Source organism: Stegostoma tigrinum, unplaced genomic scaffold (assembly GCF_030684315.1).
Source record: "Stegostoma tigrinum isolate sSteTig4 unplaced genomic scaffold, sSteTig4.hap1 scaffold_167, whole genome shotgun sequence".
Taxonomy (NCBI): domain Eukaryota; kingdom Metazoa; phylum Chordata; class Chondrichthyes; order Orectolobiformes; family Stegostomatidae; genus Stegostoma; species Stegostoma tigrinum.
This window is the reverse complement of record NW_026728108.1, coordinates 276,432-298,038: the sequence shown is the minus strand read 5'-3', so window position 1 is coordinate 298,038 and position 21,607 is coordinate 276,432. Positions and strand designations below refer to the sequence as shown.

General features: G+C 47.4%; 1 protein-coding gene across 7 annotated transcripts in view; it reads left to right on the top strand.

Moving 5' to 3' along the window:
• Positions 1 to 21,607, top strand: part of LOC132207818 (complement C4-like) — a 343,465-nt gene that overhangs the window by 313,214 nt on the left and 8,644 nt on the right. For 5 of the 7 annotated variants that reach the window (XR_009443868.1, XR_009443867.1, XR_009443866.1 and 2 more), the window contains 3 exons: positions 1,827 to 1,939; positions 16,508 to 16,644; positions 18,423 to 18,581. Coding sequence is in view for 1 of the 7 variants with exons in the window: in XM_059643670.1 (XP_059499653.1) it covers positions 1,827 to 1,939; positions 16,508 to 16,644; positions 18,423 to 18,436 (264 nt within the window). In the remaining 6 variants the exon portion in view is untranslated. The remainder of the gene's footprint in view (positions 1 to 1,826; positions 1,940 to 16,507; positions 16,645 to 18,422; positions 18,582 to 21,607) is intronic. The other 2 variants (XR_009443870.1, XR_009443871.1) reach the window with 2 other exon arrangements.

Genomic DNA, 21,607 nt, shown 5'->3' with positions numbered 1-21,607 from the left:
TATATTGTTGCAAGTTTTCAAGTGTTACCGATGGTCACATAAAATATGGCCTTTTTGTTGTTGCGCTATTCATCTTAACTGCACCATATCTCGTATTTAGGCTTGGAAACAATTTCTATTTTTTTGATTTACTTATTCAAAATCATTTATGATTGTTGTCATGATATCTACGATATGTTATTTTGATTGGACATAGAGGATTGGATCTGTCTTACCCCAACTATTAATGGAAATAATGTATGCGCTTTTCAAACCCCTTCTGGGCAAGGTAGTTGCTCAGTGGTTAGAGCTGCTCATGCACTGGGGAGCCAATTGAGATTCCAGTCTTGGGTAACTATCTGTGTGGAATTGTCACGTCCTCCCCGCGTCTGCGAGGGGCTTCTGCCAGGTGCTGCAGTTTCCTCCCATTGTTCAAAGATGTGCAGGTCCTTATATGTGATTTGTGAAGCATTTCTTAAATGTTTCAATCCTGCCAGCATCCAGTGCCTTGGACAAAATAACTGGAGGTGAATAAAAGATACAGTGCCTTTTGACACCATTTCCTGCTGGATTTTCATCAATCCTGCTTTATATCGGTGACAACTTCCATGACCTTTTTTGATGCTATGTCTGAATTGACAGTCTAGTTCCAAATATTTGTTGTGCAGTATTACAAGGTCTCTGTTACAGCATACCCATGAATGCCCACTTCAAAAGATACTTCCATATCATAGAACCCCTACAGTGTGGAAACAAGCCCCTTTTGACCCAACAAGTCCACAGCCACCCTCCAAAGAGCATCTCACCCTGACTCATTCCCCGACCCTTTCCTCAGTAACCCTACATTTCCCATGACTAACACACCTAATCTACACATCCCGAAACACAATGGGCAAGTTTGGCATGGCCCATACAACTAGCCTGCACATCTTTGGACAGTGGGAGGAAACCAGAGCACCCAGCAGGAACCCATGCAGGCATGGGCAGCATGTACAAACTCTGCACAGAAAATCACGCAACGGTGGGATCGAACCTGTGTCCCTGGCGCTGTGAGTCAGCAGTGCTAACCACTGAGCCACCGTGCTGCCCTTGGAGTTAGACAGAGCTTGCTTGTTCTTGGGTGGCCTCAAACTGCCAACCTCCACTTAGTGGCAAAAGTGCTGACCAACTGCACTCATCTTCACTGGTTTTTGCTTTGTATCATTGAATTCAATCCTTCAAACTCTATGATAAATATTTAACTTTCCATTGATATGTGAGCGTTGTTTTTAGTACACAGTATTGGTTTATTATGTTTCATTGGTACATCATGAATACTGTATGTATATGCAAATGGGCAAGTTGGTAATGATGCAGTCCGCAGACCTGGAGGATAATAACACTGTCCTTCAATCGCCCACGATGCCCTCTGCAAATTGGTAGAAAACAAAAATTTCTATAAAATTAATCTCTCCTCCCGTCAGTCGATCAAAATTAATTCAGAATTTTGTACAGGCCAATAACTGTAAGATTACATGGGCCTAAACAAAACTACTGGCTCATATTAGTTCAGTGAAGTGAAAGGGCAACAATAGAGGCAGTAGGAACTGCAGATGCTGGAGAATCTGAGATAAGAAGGTGTAGAGCTGGATGAACACAGCAGGTCAAGCAGTATCATCCGGCTCTACACCTTGTTATCTCAGATTCTCCAGCGCCAATTTTCTGAAGTAGGGTCTCGTCCCGAAACATCAGCTTTCTTGCTCCTCTGATGCTGCTTGGCCTGCTGTGTTCATCCAGCTCTCCACCTTGGGCAACAATAGAGTATGCTTTAAGTCACTAGATATGTTACGTGGGTTTGTCTTCCTTAGGGTGGAGTTAGTGGAACCGAAAAAGATGTCTCCCTCACAGCGTTTGTGACAAAAGAATTGCATTGTTCCTTGGCGGCCTTTCAACAGAAGAATATTCAGAGATTTCACGAGTGGTAAGAATGTAACTTCTTTTACTTCTCTTTATCTCACTTTTTCCAAAATTGGAAAATAGATTTTAGAAATAACATCGAGCTGATGAAGTGTGAAAAGAAAAATAATTCCAAGCAGTGGTGGGAGTTGGTCAGTGAGGTGGGAGGAGTGGATAGGTGGGACAGAAGGCGGACAGGTCATGGAGGCGGGGATGAGTGGAGGAACTAGTCTTGGGATGAGGCTGACGGGTGGGGAGATTTTGAGGGTGGCAAAGTCCATATTGAGGCCATTGAGTTGGAAGCTCCCGAGGCGGAATATGAGGTGCTGCTCCTCTAGTTTCTGGGTGGTGTGATTGTGACACTGGAAGAGGCCCAGGATGGACATGTCGTCCACGGAGTGGGAGGGGGAGTTCAAGTGATGCAATGATTTGGATATGAAAATAGGTGTGGTTAGTAAGTTTCCCAATGATTGAAGGTGTAGTAGCCAGCCAAGAAGGTCACCTCAGAATGCAATGGGACATTGACAAGGGCCAATAAACTGAGGAGTGGCAGATGGAGTTGAAGTTAGACAAATGTGAGGTGCTACATTTTGGAAAGGCAAATCAGGGCAGCACGTATACACTGAAGGTTGTGGGGAGTGTTGCTAAATAAAGAGACACTGGAGTGCAGTTTCGTAGTTCCATCAAAGCACAGCCACCGGTAGAAAGGATATGAAGGAGACATTTGGTGTGCTCACCTTTATCGGTCAGTGAATTTAGAATAGGAGTTAGGAGATCACTTAGCAGCCATGTAGGACGTTGGTTCGGCTGCTTTTGGAATACTGCAATCGCTTTTGGTCTCCTTGCGAGAGGAAGGATGTCGGCGCAACATTGAGGGCCGAAGGGCCTGTTCTGCGCTGTATTGTTGTATGTTGTAAACTTGAAAGGGTTCAGAGAAGATCTACAAGGATGTTACCAGCATCGGAGGTTGGAGGTATACCGTGGGCTTGAACAGGCAGCGATTACTTGGAACTTTGGAGTTGAGGGCTGACCATATAGAAGTTTATACAATTACGAGGGACGTGGATAGAGCGAACAGCCAAGATCTGTTCCCCGGGTTGCTGGAATCCAAAACTGGAGAGAATAGGTTGAAAATGAGAGAGGGAAGATTTAAAATGGACCGGATTTTTTTCATAGTGGTGCATGTATGGAATGAGCTGCCAGAGGAAGTGGTGGAGGCTTGTACGTTTAAAAGGCATGTGGATGGGTATATGAATAGGATGGGTTGAGAGGAATATGGGCCAAATGCTGGCAAATGGGACTAAATTAATTTAGGATATCGGTCAACATAGACAAATTGGGCCAAAGGATCTGTTTCCCTACTGTACATCTCTCTGACTCGAAGTGTCTTTCTTCTGAACCACGTGGCCCATAATTAGAAAAACTTGAATCAGGATTTGGGAATGTGACAATTCTAATTGGATCTGTTTGATGAAATTAACTCTGTAGGTAATGGTGGTTGAATTATGATTTATAAAATTTGAGTTTATTGCAGCATCTTATAGATTAGAGGAGACACATGTAATCAAAATTGAAAATCAAAACTTGGTAAAATTTTGCATTGGAAATACATGACCAGCCATTGGAGGAGATTCATGATCATTGCATTCAAGTGAGAACAACAAATGCGATTCAGTGACTCAGTGAAATGGGATGCAGTGACTGAGATAAATGGGATGCAGTGACTGAGATAAATGGGATGCAGTGACTGAGGTAAATGGGATGCAGTGACTGAGGTAAATGGGATGCAGTGGCTGAGGGTAATGGGATGCAGTGACAGATGGAAATTGAATGCAGTGAGAGAGTGAAATTGGATGCACTGACAGATGGAAATGGGATGTAGTGACTGAGAGAAATGGGATACAGTGACTGAGATAAATGGGATGCAGTGGCTGAGGGTAATGGGATGCAGTGACAGATGGAAATTGAATGCAGTGAGAGAGTGAAATTGGATGCACTGACAGATGGAAATGGGATGTAGTGACTGAGAGAAATGGGATACAGTGACTGAGGGAAATGGGACGCAGTGACTGAGTGAAATGGGACGCAGTGACTGAGGGAAATGGGATGCAGTGACTGAGGAAATGGGATGCAGTACCTGACGGAACTTGAATGCAGCATCAGATGAGAAAAGGGATGCAGTGACTGTGTGAAATGGGATGTAGTGACTGGGTGAAATAGGATGCAGTGAATGAGTGAAGTGAGATGCAGTGACTGAGTGAAGTGAGATGCAGTGACTGAGTGAAATGTGATGCAGTGACTGAGTGAAATGTGATGCAGTGACTGAGTGAAATGTGATGCAGTGACTTTTGGAAATGGGATGCAGTGAGTGATGGAAATGGGAGGCAGTGATTGAATGAAATGGGTGCAAGTGACCGTGGAGATGGGATGCAGTGACTTGGGGAAAGGAGATGCAGTGACTGTGGAAACGGGATGCTGTGACTGAGGGTAACGGGTTGAGGCGGCTAAGTGAAATGGGACGCCGTGTCTCTGTGAAATGTGATGCGGAGACTGTGGGGAAATGGATGCAGTGACTGAATGAAATGGGATGCGTTGACTGATGGAAAGGAGATGCCGTCACTGTGGGAAATGGCATGCAGTGACTGAGTGAAATGGGAAGCTGTGAATGAGTGAAATGGGATGCCGTGACTGATGGAAATGGGATGCAGTGACTGAATGAAATGAGATGCAGTGACTGAGGGAAATGAGATGCCCTGATGTAGGGAAATTGGATGCACTGGGTGAGTGACATGTGATGCAGTCACTGAGTGAAATGGGATGCACTGGCTGAGAGAGATGGGATGCAGTGACTGAGTGAAATGGGATGCAGTGACTGAGGGGAATGGGATGCAGTGACTGAGGGGAATGGGATGCAGCGACTGAGTGAAATGGGACGCAGTGACTGAGTGAAATGGGACGCAGTGACTGAGTGAACTGGGACGCAGTGACTGAGTGAACGGGGATGCAGTGACTGAGTGTCCTGGGATGCAGTGACTGAGTGAAATGGGATGCAGTGACCGTTAAATGGGCTGCAGGGACTGTTGGAAATGGGATGCAGTGTCTGAGGGGAATGGGATGCAGTGACTGAGGGGAATGGGATGCAGTGACTGAGGGGAATGGGATGCAGTGACTGAGGGAAATGGGATGCAGTGTCTGAGTGAAATGGGATGCATTGACTGATGGAAATGGGATGCAGTGACTGAGTGAAATGGGATGCAGTGACTGAGTGAAATGGGATGCAGTGACTGAGGGAAAGGAGATGCAGTGACTGATGGAAATCGGAAGCAGTGACTGATGGAAATGGGATGCCGTGACTGATGGAAATGGGATGCCGTGACTGATGGAAATGGGATGCCGTGACTGATGGAGATGGGATGCAGTGACTGTGTGGCATTGGGTGTGGTGATTGATGGAAATACATTCACTGTCTCAGTTGAATAGGATTCACTGTCTCCATTAAATGGGATGCAGTGACTGCGTGAAATGGGATGCAGTGAATGAGTGAAGTGAGATGCAGTGACTGATGGAAAGGAGATGCAGTGACTGATGGAAAGGAGATGCAGTGACTGAGTGAAATGTGATGCAGTGACTGCGTGAAATGTGATGCAGTGACTGCGTGAAATGTGATGCAGTGACTGCGTGAAATGTGATGCAGTGTCTGCGTGAAATGGGATGCAGTGTCTGCGTGAAATGGGATGCAGTGTCTGCGTGAAATGGGATGCAGTGACTGCGGGAAATGGGATGCAGTGACTGTGGGAAACCAGATTAAGTGACTGTGTGAAATGTGATGCTGTGACTGTGTGAAATGTGATGCTGTGACTGTGTGAAATGGGATGCAGTGACTGTGTGAAATGGGATGCAGTGACTGTGTGAAATGGGATGCAGTGACTGTGTGAAATGGGATGCAGTGACTGTGTGAAATGGGATGCAGTGACTGTGGGAAATGGGATGCAGTGAATGAGTGAAATGGGATGCCGTGACTGATGGCAATGGGATGCCGTGACTGATGGCAATGGGATGCCGTGACTGATGGCAATGGGATGCCGTGACTGATGGCAATGGGATGCCGTGACTGATGGAAATGGGATGCAGTGACTGAATGAAATGAGCTGCAATGACTGTGTGAAGTGGGATGCAGTGACTGTGGGAAATGGGATGCTGTGAATGAGTGAGGTGAGATGCAGTGACTGTGGGAAATGGGATGCAGTGACTGAGGGAAATGGGATGCAGTGACTGAGGGAAATGGGATGCAGTGACTGAGGGAAATGGGATGCAGTGACTGAGGGAAATGGGATGCAGTGACTGAGGGAAATAGGATGCAGTGACTTTTGGAAATGGGATGCAGTGAGTGATGGAAATGTGAGGCGGTGATTGAATGAAATGTGTGCAAATGACCGTGGAGATGAGATGCAGTGACTTGGGGAAAGGAGATGCAGTGACTGTGGAAACGGGATGCTGTGACTGAGGGTAACGGGTTGCAGTGGCGAAGTGAAATGGGACGCCGTGTCTCTGTGAAATGTGATGCGGAGACTGTGGGGAAATGGATGCAGTGACTGAATGAAATGGGATGCAGTGACTGAGTGAAATGTGATGCGTTGACTGATGGAAAGGAGATGCCGCCACTGTTGGAAATGGCATGCTGTGACTGAGTGAAATGGGAAGCTGTGAATGAGTGAAATGGGATGCAGTGACTGAGTGAAACGGGATGCAGTGACTGAGGGGAATGGGAAGCAGCGACTGAGTGAACTGGGACGCAGTGACTGAGTGAAATGGGATGCAGTGACTGAGTGAACTGGGACGCAGTGACTGAATGAACGGGGATGCAGTGACTGAGTGTCCTGGGATGCAGTGACTGAGTGTCCTGGGATGCAGTGACTGAGTGTCCTGGGATGCAGTGACTGAGTGTCCTGGGATGCAGTGACTGAGTGTCCTGGGATGCAGTGACCGTTAAATGGGCTGCAGGGACTGTTGGAAATGGGATGCAGTGACTGAGGGGAATGGGATGCAGTGACTGAGGGGAATGGGATGCAGTGACTGAGGGGAATGGGATGCAGTGACTGAGGGGAATGGGATGCAGTGTCTGAGTGAAATGGGATGCATTGACTGATGGAAATGGGATGCAGTGACTGAGTGAAATGGGATGCAGTGACTGAGTGAAATGGGATGCAGTGACTGAGTGAAATGGGATGCAGTGACTGAGGGAAAGGAGATGCAGTGACTGATGGAAATCGGAAGCAGTGACTGATGGAAATCGGAAGCAGTGACTGATGGAAATGGGATGCCGTGACTGATGGAAATGGGATGCCGTGACTGATGGAAATGGGATGCCGTGACTGATGGAGATGGGATGCAGTGACTGAGTGAAATGGGATGCAGTGACTGTGTGGCATTGGGTGTGGTGATTGATGGAAATACATTCACTGTCTCAGTTGAATCGGATTCACTGTCTCCATTAAATGGGATGCAGTGACTGTGTGAAATGGGATGCAGTGAATGAGTGAAGTGAGATGCAGTGACTGATGGAAAGGAGATGCAGTGACTGATGGAAAGGAGATGCAGTGACTGCGTGAAATGTGATGCAGTGACTGCGTGAAATGGGATGCAGTGACTGCGTGAAATGGGATGCAGTGTCTGCGTGAAATGGGATGCAGTGTCTGCGTGAAATGGGATGCAGTGACTTAGGGAAATGGGACACCGTGACTGAGTGAAATGGGATGCAGTAACAGAGTGGAATGCATTGCAGTGACTGATGGAAATTGAATGCAGTGACTGATGGAAGTTGAATGCAGTGACTGCGTGAAATGGGATGCAGTGACTGTGTGGCATTGGGTGTGGTGATTGATGGAAATACATTCACTGTCTCAGTTGAATAGGATTCACTGTCTCCGTTAAATGGGATGCAGTGACTGCGTGAAATGGGATGCAGTGAATGAGTGAAGTGAGATGCAGTGACTGATGGAAAGGAGATGCAGTGACTGATGGAAAGGAGATGCAGTGACTGAGTGAAATGTGATGCAGTGACTGCGTGAAATGGGATGCAGTGTCTGCGTGAAATGGGATGCAGTGACTGCGGGAAATGGGATGCAGTGACTGTGGGAAATGTGATGCTGTGACTGTGTGAAATGTGATGCTGTGACTGTGTGAAATGGGATGCTGTGACTGTGTGAAATGGGATGCAGTGACTGTGGGAAATGGGATGCAGTGAATGAGTGAAATGGGATGCCGTGACTGATGGAAATGGGATGCCGTGACTGATGGCAATGGGATGCCGTGACTGATGGCAATGGGATGCCGTGACTGATGGCAATGGGATGCCGTGACTGATGGCAATGGGATGCCGTGACTGATGGCAATGGGATGCCGTGACTGATGGCAATGGGATGCCGTGACTGATGGCAATGGGATGCAGTGACTGAATGAAATGAGATGCAGTGACTGAGGGAAATGAGATGCACTGATGAAGGGAAATTGGATGCGCTGGGTGAGTGAAATGTGATGCAGTCACTGAAGGAAGTGGGATGCAGTGACTGAGGGAAATGGGAAGCTGTGAATGAGTGAAATGGGAAGCTGTGAATGAGTGAAATGGGAAGCTGTGAATGAGTGAAATGGGCTGCAGTGACTGAGTGACATGGGGTGCAGTGACTCTGTGAAATGGGATGCAGTGACTGAGGGAAATGGGTTGCAGTGACTGAGTGAAATGGGAAGCTGTGAATGAGTGAAATGGGAAGCTGTGAATGAGTGAAATGGGAAGCTGTGAATGAGCGAAAGGGGATTTTGTGACTGAGTTAAAGGAGATGCTGTGACTGAGGGAAATGGGATGCACTGTCTCAGTTCAATGAGATTCACTGTCTCAGTTCAATGAGATTCACTGTCTCAGTTAAATGGGATGCAGTGACTGAGTGAAATGCGATGCAGTGACTGTGGGAAATGGGTTGCAGTGACTGCAGGAAAGGATTGCAGTGACACTGGGAAAATGGAGGCAGTGACTGAGGGAAATGGGATGCAGTCACTGAGTGAAATGGGATGCAGTGACTGAGTGTAAGGGGCTGCTGTGACTGAGTGTAAGGGGCTGCTGTGACTGAGTGTAAGGGGCTGCTGTGACTGAGTGTAAGGGGCTGCTGTGACTGAGTGTAAGGGGCTGCTGTGACTGAGTGTAAGGGGCTGCTGTGACTGAGTGTAAGGGGCTGCTGTGACTGAGTGTAAGGGGCTGCTGTGACTGAGTGTAAGGGGCTGCTGTGACTGAGTGTAAGGGGCTGCTGTGACTGAGTGTAAGGGGCTGCTGTGACTGAGTGTAAGGGGCTGCTGTGACTGAGTGTAAGGGGCTGCAGTGATTGAGTGAAATGTGATGCAGTGACTGAGTGAAATGGGATGCAGTGACTGAGGGAAATGGGATGCAGTGACTGAGTGATATGGGGATGCATTGACTGAGGGAAATGAGATGCATTGACTGAGGGAAATGAGATGCATTGACTGAGGGAAATGAGATGCATTGACTGAGGGAAATGAGATGCATTGACTGAGGGAAATGAGATGCATTGACTGAGGGAAATGACATGCAGTGACTGAGGGAAAGGAGATGAAGTGACTGTGGGAAATGGAATGCTGTGACTGAGGGTAATGGGATGCACCGTCTCAGTTCAATGAGATTCACTGTCTCAGTTAAATGGGATGCGCTGACTGAGTGAAATGGGATGCGCTGACTGAGTGAAATGGGATGCGGTGACTGAGGGAAAGGAGACGCGGTGACTGTGGGAAATGGGAGGCAGTGATTGAGTGAAATGGGATGCAGTGACTGAGTGATGTGGGATGCAGTGGCTGAGTGAAATGGGATGCAGTGGCTGAGTGAAATGGGATGCAGTGGCTGAGTGAAATGGGATGCAGTGGCTGAGTGAAATGGGATGCAGTGGCTGAGTGAAATGGGATGCAGTACCTGACGGAACTTGAATGAAGCGTCAGATGAGAAACGGGATGCAGTGACTGTGTGAAATGGGATGCAGTGACTGCGTGAAATGTGATGCAGTGTCTGCGTTAAATGGGATGCAGTGTCTGCGTTAAATGGGATGCAGTGTCTGCGTGAAATGGGATGCAGTGTCTGCGTGAAATGGGATGCAGTGTCTGCGTGAAATGGGATGCAGTGACTGTGGGAAATGGGATGCAGTGACTGAGTGAAGTGAGATGCAGTGACTGAGTGATATGGGATGCAGTGACTGAGTGAAATGGGATGCCGTGACTGAGGGAAATGGGATGCAGTGACTGAGTGATGTGGGATGCAGTGGCTGAGTGAAATGGGATGCAGTGGCTGAGTGAAATGGGATGCAGTGGCTGAGTGAAATGGGATGCAGTGGCTGAGTGAAATGGGATGCAGTGGCTGAGTGAAATGGGATGCAGTGGCTGAGTGAAATGGGATGCAGTGGCTGAGTGAAATGGGATGCAGTGGCTGAGTGAAATAGGATGCAGTACCTGACGGAACTTGAATGAAGCGTCAGATGAGAAACGGGATGCAGTGACTGTGTGAAATGGGATGCAGTGACTGCGTGAAATGTGATGCAGTGTCTGCGTTAAATGGGATGCAGTGTCTGCGTTAAATGGGATGCAGTGTCTGCGTTAAATGGGATGCAGTGTCTGCGTGAAATGGGATGCAGTGTCTGCGTGAAATGGGATGCAGTGTCTGCGTGAAATGGGATGCAGTGTCTGCGTGAAATGGGATGCAGTGACTGTGGGAAATGGGATGCAGTGACTGAGTGAAGTGAGATGCAGTGACTGAGTGATATGGGATGCAGTGACTGAGTGAAATGGGATGCCGTGACTGAGGGAAATGGGATGCAGTGACAGATGGAAATTGAATGCAGGGAGAGAGTGAAATTGGATGCAATGACTGTTTGGGAATGGAATGTAGTGACTGAGAGAAATGGGATGCAGTGACTGAGTGAAATGGGACGCAGTGACTGAGGGAAATGGGATGCAGTGACTGAGTGAAGTGAGATGCAGTGACTGATGGAAAGGAGATGCAGTGACTGATGGAAAGGAGATGCAGTGACTGCGTGAAATGTGATGCAGTGACTGCGTGAAATGTGATGCAGTGACTGCGTGAAATGTGATGCAGTGACTGCGTGAAATGGGATGCAGTGACTGCGTGAAATGGGATGCAGTGTCTGCGTGAAATGGGATGCAGTGACTTAGGGAAATGGGACACCGTGACTGAGTGAAATGGGATGCAGTAACAGAGTGGAATGCATTGCAGTGACTGATGGAAATTGAATGCAGTGACTGCGTGAAATGAGATGCAGTGACTGCGTGAAATGAGATGCAGTGACTGCGTGAAATGAGATGCAGTGACTGCGTGAAATGAGATGCAGTGACTGCGTGAAATTGGATGCAGTGACTGCGGGAAATGGGATGCAGTGACTGTGGGAAATAGGATGCAGTGACTGTGGGAAACCAGATGAAGTGACTGCGTGAAATGTGATGCCGTGACTGCGTGAAATGGGATGCCGTGACTGCGTGAAATGGGATGCAGTGACTGAGTGAAATGGGATGCAGTGACTGAGTGAAATGAGCTGCAATGACTGTGTGAAGTGGGATGCAGTGAATGAGTGAAGTGAGGTGCAGTGACTGATGGAGATTGAATGCTGTGTCTGATGCAAATGGGATGCAGTGACTGAGGGAAATGGGATGCAGTGACTGAGGGAAATGGGATGCAGTGACTGAGGGAAATGGGATGCAGTGACTGAGGGAAATGGGATGCAGTGACTGAGGGAAATGGGATGCAGTGACTGAGGGAAATGGGATGCAGTGACTGAGGGAAATGGGATGCAGTGACTGAGGGAAATGGGATGCAGTGAGTGATGGAAATGGGAGGCAGTGATTGAATGAAATGGGTGCAAGTGACCGTGGAGACGGGATGCAGTGACTTGGGGAAAGGAGATGCAGTGACTGAGGGTAACGGGTTGCAGTGGCGAATTGAAATGGGACGCCGTGTCTCTGTGAAATGTGATGCGGAGACTGTGGGGAAATGGATGCAGTGACTGAATGAAATGGGATGCAGTGACTGAGTGAAATGTGATGCGTTGACTGATGGAAAGGAGATGCCGACACTGTTGGAAATGGCATGCGGTGACTGAGTGAAATGGGAAGCTGTGAATGAGTGAAATGGGATGCAGTGACTGAGGGAAATGGGATGCAGTGACTGAGGGAAGTAGGATGCAGTGACTTTTGGAAATGGGATGAAGTGAGTGATGGAAATGAGAGGCAGTGATTGAATGAAACGGGTACGAGTGACCATGGAGATGGAATGCAGTGACCTGGGGAAAGGAGATGCAGTGACTGTGGAAACGGGATGCTGTGACTGAGGGTAACGGGTTGCAGTGGCTAAGTGAAATGGGACGCCGTGTCTCTGTGAAATCTGATGCGGAGACTGTGGGGAAATGGATTCTGTGACTGAATGAAATGGGATGCAGTGACTGAGTGAAATGTGATGCGTTGACTGAGTGAAATGGGATGCAGTGACTGAGGGAAATGGGATGCGCTGACTGAGTGAAATGGGAAGCAGTGGCTGAGTGAAATGGGAAGCAGTGGCTGATTGAAATGGGATGCAGTGGCTGAGTGAAATGAGATGCAGTGACTGAGGGAAATGGGAGGCAGTGATTGAGTGAAATGGGATGCAGTGACTGAGTGAAATGGGATGCAGTGACTGAGTGAAATGGGATGCAGTGACTGAGTGAAATGGGATGCAGTGACTGAGGGAAATGTGATGCGTTGACTGACGGAAAGGAGATGCCGTCACTGTGGGAAATGGCATGCAGTGACTGAGTGAAATGGGAAGCTGTGAATGAGTGAAATGGGATGCCGTGACTGATGGAAATGGGATGCAGTGACTGAGGGGAATGGGATGCAGCGACTGAGTGAAATGAGATGCAGTGACTGAGGGAAATGAGATGCACTGATGTCGGGAAATTGGATGCACTGGGTGAGTGAAATGTGATGCAGTCACTGAGTGAAATGGGATGCACTGGCTGAGAGAAATGGGATGCAGTGACTGAGGGAAATGGGATGCAGTGACTGAGGGAAATGGGATGCAGTGACTGAGGGAAATGGGAAGCTGTGAATGAGTGAAATGGGAAGCTGTGAATGAGTGAAATGGGCTGCAGTGACTGAGTGACATGGGGTGCAGTGACTCTGTGAAATGGGTTGCAGTGACTGAGGGAAATTGGTTGCAGTGACTGAGTGAAATGGGAAGCTGTGAATGAGTGAAATGGGAAGCTGTGAATGAGTGAAAGGGGATTTTGTGACTGAGTTAAAGGAGATGCTGTGACTGAGGGAAATGGGATGCACTGTCTCAGTTCAATGAGATTCACTGTCTCAGTTAAATGGGATGCAGTGACTGAGTGAAATGGGATGCAGTGACTGAGGGTAATGGGACGCAGTGACTGAGTGAAATAGGATGCACTGTCTCAGTTGAATAGGATTCACTGTCTCCGTTAAATAGCATGTAGTGACTGAGTCAAATGGAATGCTGTGACTGAGTGAAATGGGAAGCAGTGGCTGAGTGAAATGGGATGCAGTGACTGAGGGAAATGGGATGCGCTGACTGAGTGAAATGGGATGCTGTGACTGAGGGAAAGGAGATGCAGTGACTGTGGGAAATGGGTTGCAGTGACTGAGGAAAATGGGAGGCAGTGATTGAGTGAAATGGGATGCAGTCACTGAGTGAAATGTGATGCAGTGACTGAGTGAAATGTGATGCAGTGACTGAGTGAAATGTGATGCAGTGACTGAGTGAAATGTGATGCAGTGACTGAGTGAAATGGGATGCAGTGACTGAGTGAAATGGGATTCAGGGACCGACGGTCATGGGATGCAGTGACTGATTGAAATGGGATGCAGTGACTGAGTGAAATGGGATGCAGTGGCTGAGTGAAATGGGATGCAGTGACTGAGGGAAATAGGATGCAGTGGCTGAGTGAAATGGAATGCAGTGGCTGAGGGAAATGAGATGCATTGACTGAGGGAAAGGAGATGAAGTGACTGTGGGAAATGGAATGCTGTGACTGAGGGTAATGGGATGCACCGTCTCAGTTCAATGAGATTCACTGTCTCAGTTAAATGGGATTCAGTGACTGAGCGAAATGGGATGCGCTGACTGAGTGAAATGGGATGCGGTGACTGAGGGAAAGGAGACGCAGTGACTGTGGGAAATGGGTTGCAGTGACTGAGGAAAATGGGAGGCAGTGATTGAGTGAAATGGGATGCAGTGGCTGAGTGATGTGGGATGCAGTGGCTGAGTGAAATGGGATGCAGTGGCTGAGTGAAATAGGATGCAGTACCTGACGGAACTTGAATGAAGCGTCAGATGAGAAACGGGATGCAGTGACTGTGTGAAATGGGATGCAGTGACTGCGTGAAGTGTGATGCCGTGACTCCGTGAAGTGTGATGCCGTGACTGCGTGAAGTGTGATGCAATGACTGCGTGAAATGTGATGCAGTGACTGCGTGACATGTGATGCAGTGTCTGCGTGAAATCGGATGCAGTGTCTGCGTGAAATGGGATGCAGTGTCTGCGTGAAATGGGATGCAGTGTCTGCGTGAAATGGGATGCAGTGTCTGCGTGAAATGGGATGCAGTGTCTGCGTGAAATGGGATGCAGTGACTGCGTGAAATGGGATGCAGTGACTGCGTGAAATGGGATGCAGTGACTGCGTGAAATGGGATGCAGTGACTGCGTGAAATGGGATGCAGTGACTGTGGGAAATGGGATGCAGTGACTGAGTGAAGTGAGCTGCAATGATTGTGTGAAGTGGGATGCAGTGAATGAGTGAAGTGAGGTGCAGTGACTGATGGAGATTGAATGCAGTGTCTGATGCAAATGGGATGCACTGACTGAGGGAAATGGGATGCACTGACTGAGGGAAATGGGATGCAGTGACTGAGGGAAATGGGATGCAGTGACTGAGGGAAATGGGATGCAGTGACTTTTGGAAATGGGTGTATACAGTTGTATAGGGTGCTGCTGAGGCTTGGTGTGGAGTAGTTTGTACAGTTTTAGTCTCCTCACTTGAGAAAGGATGTACTGACACTGGAGGGGGTGCGAAGGAGGTTCACGAGGTTGATTCCAGAATTAAAAATGTTGCTGTATGGGGAGAGATTGAGTAGACTCCGATTGCAGTCACTGGAATTTAGAAGAATGAGGGGTGATCTAATAGAAACTTTTAAAATTAGGAAACACATGGATCGGAAATTGTTTCCACTGATGGGCGAAATTCCAACTTGGGGGCACAGCCTCAAAATAAGTGTGAACAGATTTAAAACTGAGTTGAGGATGAGCTTCTTCATCCAAAGGGTTGTGAATCTGTGGAATTCTCTGCCCACTGAAACAGTTGAGGTTCCCTTGTTGAATGTTTTGAAAGCCAAAACAGATAGATCTTTGAACAGGAAAGGAATTGAGGGTTATGGTGAATGGGAGGGTAAGTGGAGCTGAGTCCGCAAAAAAGATCAGCGGAACGAGCTGGAAGAGACAGATGGCCTACTCCTGTTTTATTTCTTATGTCCGTATGTCCTTAGATTGCCATCCTTGTCATTCCTCCTTCCCTGGAATAGGCCAGTTCTGAACGCTGATCAGTCGGTCTTTAAATAACTCCCACGTATCAAATGTTGACTTGTTCAATAAAAGCTCCTCCCAATTAATACTGCTCAGCTCCTACCTAACACTGATGTAATTTTCCCTCCCCCAATTTCGTCCCTTCCCACAAGGTCCTGATTATCCATGGCTGTCTTAAAATGTAAGGAGATGCGATCGCCCATTTAAGAAGCTCCTGCTTCACTGTTTTTCCCAAGTGGGAGTCAGCTACAGGCTTTCTTGTTCCACGATGGGGGAGGAAATGGCCGAGAGGTATTATTGCTGGACTGTTAATTCAGAGACTGAGATAACATTCTGGGGACCTGTGTTCAAATCCCAGCACAGCAGATGGTGGAATTTGAATTCAATATAAAAGAAAATCATGAATTAAGAATATAATGATGACCATGAATTCATTGCCAAATGTCAGAAAAACTCACCTGGTTCACTGATGTGCTTTCGGGAAGGAAACTGCCACCCTTACATGATCTGGCCTACATGTGACTGCAGACCCACAGCAATATGATTGACTTTGAACTGTCCCCTGGGCAATTAGGGATGGACAATAAACACTGCGTAGCTCGGGATGTCCTCCTCCCATTAACAAATAAATAAAATTGGATTCTAGATCTTCCGATCCAAGATCGTTTCTTGCTCTCAGACTAATTTCTTCGCTTACAGTCACTTTCCCTCCTGCCTGTCTTTTTGGAATGTCGTATAGCCCTGCGCACTTAGCTCCAGTGTTGATCTCCTTGTAACCATGTCTTTGTAATAGCTATAAAATCATGCCCGTCAACCTAGAAATGTGCTATTAATTTGTTGATTTTGTTCTGAATACAATGAGCACGCAAGCAAAGAGCCATGAATTTAGCTTTATCACTTGATTTCACCTCTTGACACTATTTACAGCTGTTTTCTGTTTGTACATGCTGTCTTTTCCAGTAGCACGCTGAGTATTGTTATCCCGATAGTTCTTTCGTATCAGTCCGTGTGTATTCCTGGGCGAATGTGCTCGTGTGGTCTCAGGAGTTGGGGAGGTCACGGCTCTGGGACAGCCGTTTCATCGCTCTGTGCTGCAGGTAAGAAGAAAAGAAAATCTCTTGCTCTGAGCTCTGCAAACCTGGGCAATGTCAAAAGGGAAACAAGGTCAAAAGAATTTCAACAAGAATCTCAAAATTAACTGCTGAATTCATATCAACATTACGGGCATCGCCCAACTTCGTGGCCACAACATCCCACTTTCTATTCTTCACAAACAATCCAAAGGCTGAAGTATCCGTATCCCTCTTAACTTTTATGGTTTTTGAGCTAATTTCTTGTTTCTAACTTGTGCATATTTGTGGTGCCTTATGACTTCTTGCATTTAGCAATTGATAAAACTCACTCTCTCACGAGTTCAGGAGAAGCTAGTTTTATAGAATCCCCAGTGTGGAAACAGGCCACTCAGTTCAACAAGCCCACAGCAACCCTCCAAAGAGCATCCCACCTAGACCCATCCCCATTCCCCTACTCTATCCCTGTCAGCCTGCATTTCCCATGGCTAATGTACCTAACCTACACATCCGTGGGCACTGTGGGTAATTCAGCATTGCCAATCCACCTAACCTGCACATCTCTGGACTGTGGGAGGAAACCAGAGCACCCAGCAGAAACCCACACAGACAAGGGGAGAATGTGCAAACTCCACACAGACAGTCATCGGAGGCTGGAATGGAACTCGGGTCCCTGGTGCTGTGAGGTAGCGTTACTAACTACTGAGTCACCGTGTCACCCTGAGTTATCTTGACTCCTTCTGAAACATAGGAAGGTATCCACAAGACAAAGATCCTTTTTAGTCAGCTTAATTCATACCAACTGAGGTAGATCTAGTTGGGTGTGTAAAGAAGGGGAGTCTTTCACGAGGGAACTTAACAATTTGGGAGACTCAGTCACCGAGGGAGCCTGACCCGAAGACTGGTCAAAACAATAATGATTCGATATGAATTAGTTAGAATGCAGCTGTTAACAGTAATCCTCCATCCCTATGTGGGAGCGAGATTTAACATTCAAAATCAAAACTGAAACTCTTGAACAAGGTAGTTCAAAACAGCCAGTTCTCTGATTGAGGTTGTGGACTTGCTCGCCGAGCTGGCTTCTTCTCATTCAGATGTTTCGTCACCATGATCGGTGACATCATGGGTACAGCCTCCAATGAAACGATGTTATTCTACTCTGTCTGGAATTGACACTGTCCGGTCTGTTACCATGAGTACTGTCATTTCCGGTTTTGATCTGTATGGGTTTGTGTGTGGGGGTCCAATTGTATCTGTTTGTTGGTTGCATTATGGGTGGAGAATCACGCCTCTCAGAGGACACTGCGACAAGGTAACCGTAGTAGCCCAAGCCAAGCATAGACACGCACAGGAATTCCGAGAGGCATGGTTCTGCACCCGTTCTCCAGCCTCACATTCTTGGTCTCCTCAGTCTGAATATGATCACTCAACCATATCCTTGATGACAAACAATAGAGTCTTACTTCCCAAAATCTACAAACAGGACTGTCCAGACAGATCCATTTGTTCTAATGATATCATCTTCTGCTGGAGGGATTCCGAAATGTCTGCATTCTTCCTCAACTGAGCATTCCTTGCATTCGTGGTTGACAGAGCTGTCAGCCACGTCCATTGTGCTGCAGGGTTCCCAAGCGGAATATGAGTTGCTGTTCCTGCAACTTTGGGGTGGCATCATTTGTGGCACTGCAGGAGGCCCATGTTCAGTTTGGTTATGACTTTTGAGGAACGGATGGTCCCTTTGAGATTGAAATTGGAGAAAGATTTCAGGATTTTTTCATGTTCTTGTCTTTCTGTTATGCCCCTAGGAAAAAAGCAATGAAAGTGCCGTTAATGTTTTGCACGGCGAGCTGCTGCACACTAACCGGTCTCACACCATTACCGTCACCTTGCCCTTGTGAAGGCAGATATGGATAAGGTTCTCAAAGCTGATAGAAGATTGAAACCACTCTAATCCTGTGACGATGGTAAGTTTCCCTTCTTTAAAAAAAAATGCTTGCAGCTGAATTCGCATAATATAGAGCACAGTGGCTCTGGTTAACACCACTGTCTCAATTCCACCCTTTGGTGACTTTCTGTGTGGAGTTTGCACATTCTCTATGTGCCTGCATGGGTTTTCTCCGGGTGCTCGAGTTTGCTCCCACAGTCAAAAGATGTGCAAGGTCGGTGGATTGGCCGTGCTAAATTTCCCAAGGTGTTCAGTGATGTGTAGGTTAGGTGAGTTATAGGTGGATGGGTCTGAGTGGGATGCTGTGAGGGGCAGTGTGGACATGTTGGGCTGACCGACCTGTTTCCACACTGTAAGGGTTCTCTGATTCATGATTCCATGATTTTACTGAGCGCAAAGGTACAATATTGACTCGTCATATTTGTCTCACCTCTTTACACATTGATAAGAAAGCTTTAATGTCAGTTTCTATGCATTTGCAACTTGTCTGCTGTCTCTGACAAGGCTGACGATATCTCCTTCTCTAATGCACATCCCCTGTCCCCCAACACTGAGAGGTGACACTTGCTTTTCATTTAGTACAATAAAAAAAACAATAGCCTCCATATTACATCCAGCGGCTTCTCTTAACACTCACACACTGTTCTTTTTTTCCTCCAGGTATTGACCACCCATCATTTCTAATTCCTCATCTCATCTCTCTCTCATGCACTCTCTCTCTCTCTCTCATGCGCTCTCTCTCTCCCTCTGTCTCTCTCTCTCTGTCTCTCTCTCTCTCTCTGTCTTTATCTCTCCTCTCCCTGTTCTCCCCCATCACTTCACTCACAGGCACCAACAGAGGTTCACAGTCACACTATGTTGCACATGCATATTCTGTCCCTCATGCACAAACACACTACACACACACAAAAAAAAGTCAGGAACACAGTCTCTCACGAACACACTCTGTCACATTCTCACTCATTCATACTCCATACCGTCACACAGTCGTACACGGTCTTGCACACATTCTGTGGCACACTTGCATGCACTGTTGCAGGATCTTTTGCCAATGCTCTCACTCTCAAGTACACACATACTACCACAAATCTCTCCCTCACACACTTAGGTTTGCAGATTCACTTGCTGTCAAGCTCACTCACACTTACAGACACACTCACTCCCTCATGCATGCTGTAACACTCCCTTCTTGTGCGAACTCCCTTTCACACACTCTCAAGCACAGTCACTGGCACACACATTCTGTCGTGCGCACACACACACTTTCATGCACTGTCTTTGCACTCTTGAGCACAATCATATGCTCACCTCTCTCTTGCACACAGTCAATTTGATTTGAGTCAGAGATAATGGGAGCTGCAGATGCTGGAGAATCCAAGATAATAAAATGTGAGGCTGGATGAACACAGCAGGCCAAGCAGCATCTCTGATGAAGGGTCTTGGCCCGAAACGTCAGCTTTTGTGCTCCTGAGATGCTGCTTGGCCTGCTGTGTTCATCCAGCCTCACATTTTATTAGCCTGATTTGAGTCATAATTGTCACATGTGCCCAGGTACAGTGTAAAGTTTTCTTCTGCATGCAGTATAGGCAGGTATATCAAACAAGGCGCATTAGTGAAACGGAACATAGTGACAGCTACAGAGAAGATGCACAGAGAGCAAGATCAAAATTAGATTTAAGCTTTTCAGTGTCCTATTCAGATGTCCAATAACAGCAGTGAAGAAGCTGTTCTTGAATCTTTTCACGCATGTATACAAACTTTTTTTACACCTTCCCTTCAGAAAAAGGGAGAAGAGAGTGTAATTGGCGGGTGAGAAGGGCCTTTGATTATGTCAGTTTCTTTCCCGAGGCAGCGGGAAGTAGAGGTGGAATCAACGAATGGAAGGCTGATTTGCATGATGGACTATGCTGTGTTCATGACTCTGCAGTTTCTTGTGATCTTAGGAAGAGCTGTTGCCAAACCATGCTGTGACATGCATCCAGATAGGATGCTTTCTCTGGTACATGAATGAAAGTTGACCTTGCGGACACTCCAAATTACCTTAGCCTGCTGGGGAAATAGAGACATTTGGTGTGCTTTTTTGCCCATTGCGACGATCTGGGTGGACCAGGAGAGATTGTTGGTGATCGACACTCTCAACTATCTCCACCTCAGCAATATCTCTCTCAGTGTCTGATGCAGGCGCTCACACACTCACATTCTGTCACCTATTCTGTCTGTCTGTCTCTCCCTCTCTCCCTCATCGCCCATCTCTTTGTCTCGCTCTCTCTCTCTCTCTCTGTCTCGCGCTCTCTCTCTCTCGCTCTCTCTCTCGCGCTGTCTCTCTCTCTCGCGCTGTCTCTCTCTCGCGCTGTCTCTCTCTCTCGCGCTGTCTCTCTCTCTCGCGCTGTCTCTCTCTCTCGCGCTGTCTCTCTCTCTCGCGCTGTCTCTCTCTCTCGCGCTGTCTCTCTCTCTCGCGCTGTCTCTCTCTCTCGCGCTGTCTCTCTCTCTCGCGCGCTCTCTCTTCCTCCCCCACCCCCCAACCTCTCTGGCTCTCTCTCTCTCTCTCTCTCTCTCCCTCTCCCTCTCTCTCTCTCTCACTCTCTCTTTTTCTCACACACCAACTCATTGCTCAGTATTCCATGGTATCTGAATTGTTGGAAGAATTAACTTAGACTGAGCGTGGATTTTCTCCCAAATTAGTTATGACAAAGCAGAACCAATTCTGCCTGGAAGAAGAAAGGCAGGAGCCATAATAATTAGGGATTGTTTTGCTCGAGGAACCGTGCTGTGATATGCATCCAGATAGGATGCTTTCTGTGGTACATCAATGAAAGTTGCCCTTGTGGGCACAGGCAATTGCCTTAGCCTCCTGTGAAGTAGAGACAACGGTGTGCTTTTTTGCTCATTGCGATGATGTGGATGGACCAGTGAACTAATCTAAGCCCATCCCCCTACACGATCCCATTATCATCCATATGCTTATCCGAGGACTGTTGAAATGCCCCGAATGTGGCTGAGCTAACTGCATTGTCAGGCAGGGGGTTCCACATCCTTACCACTCTC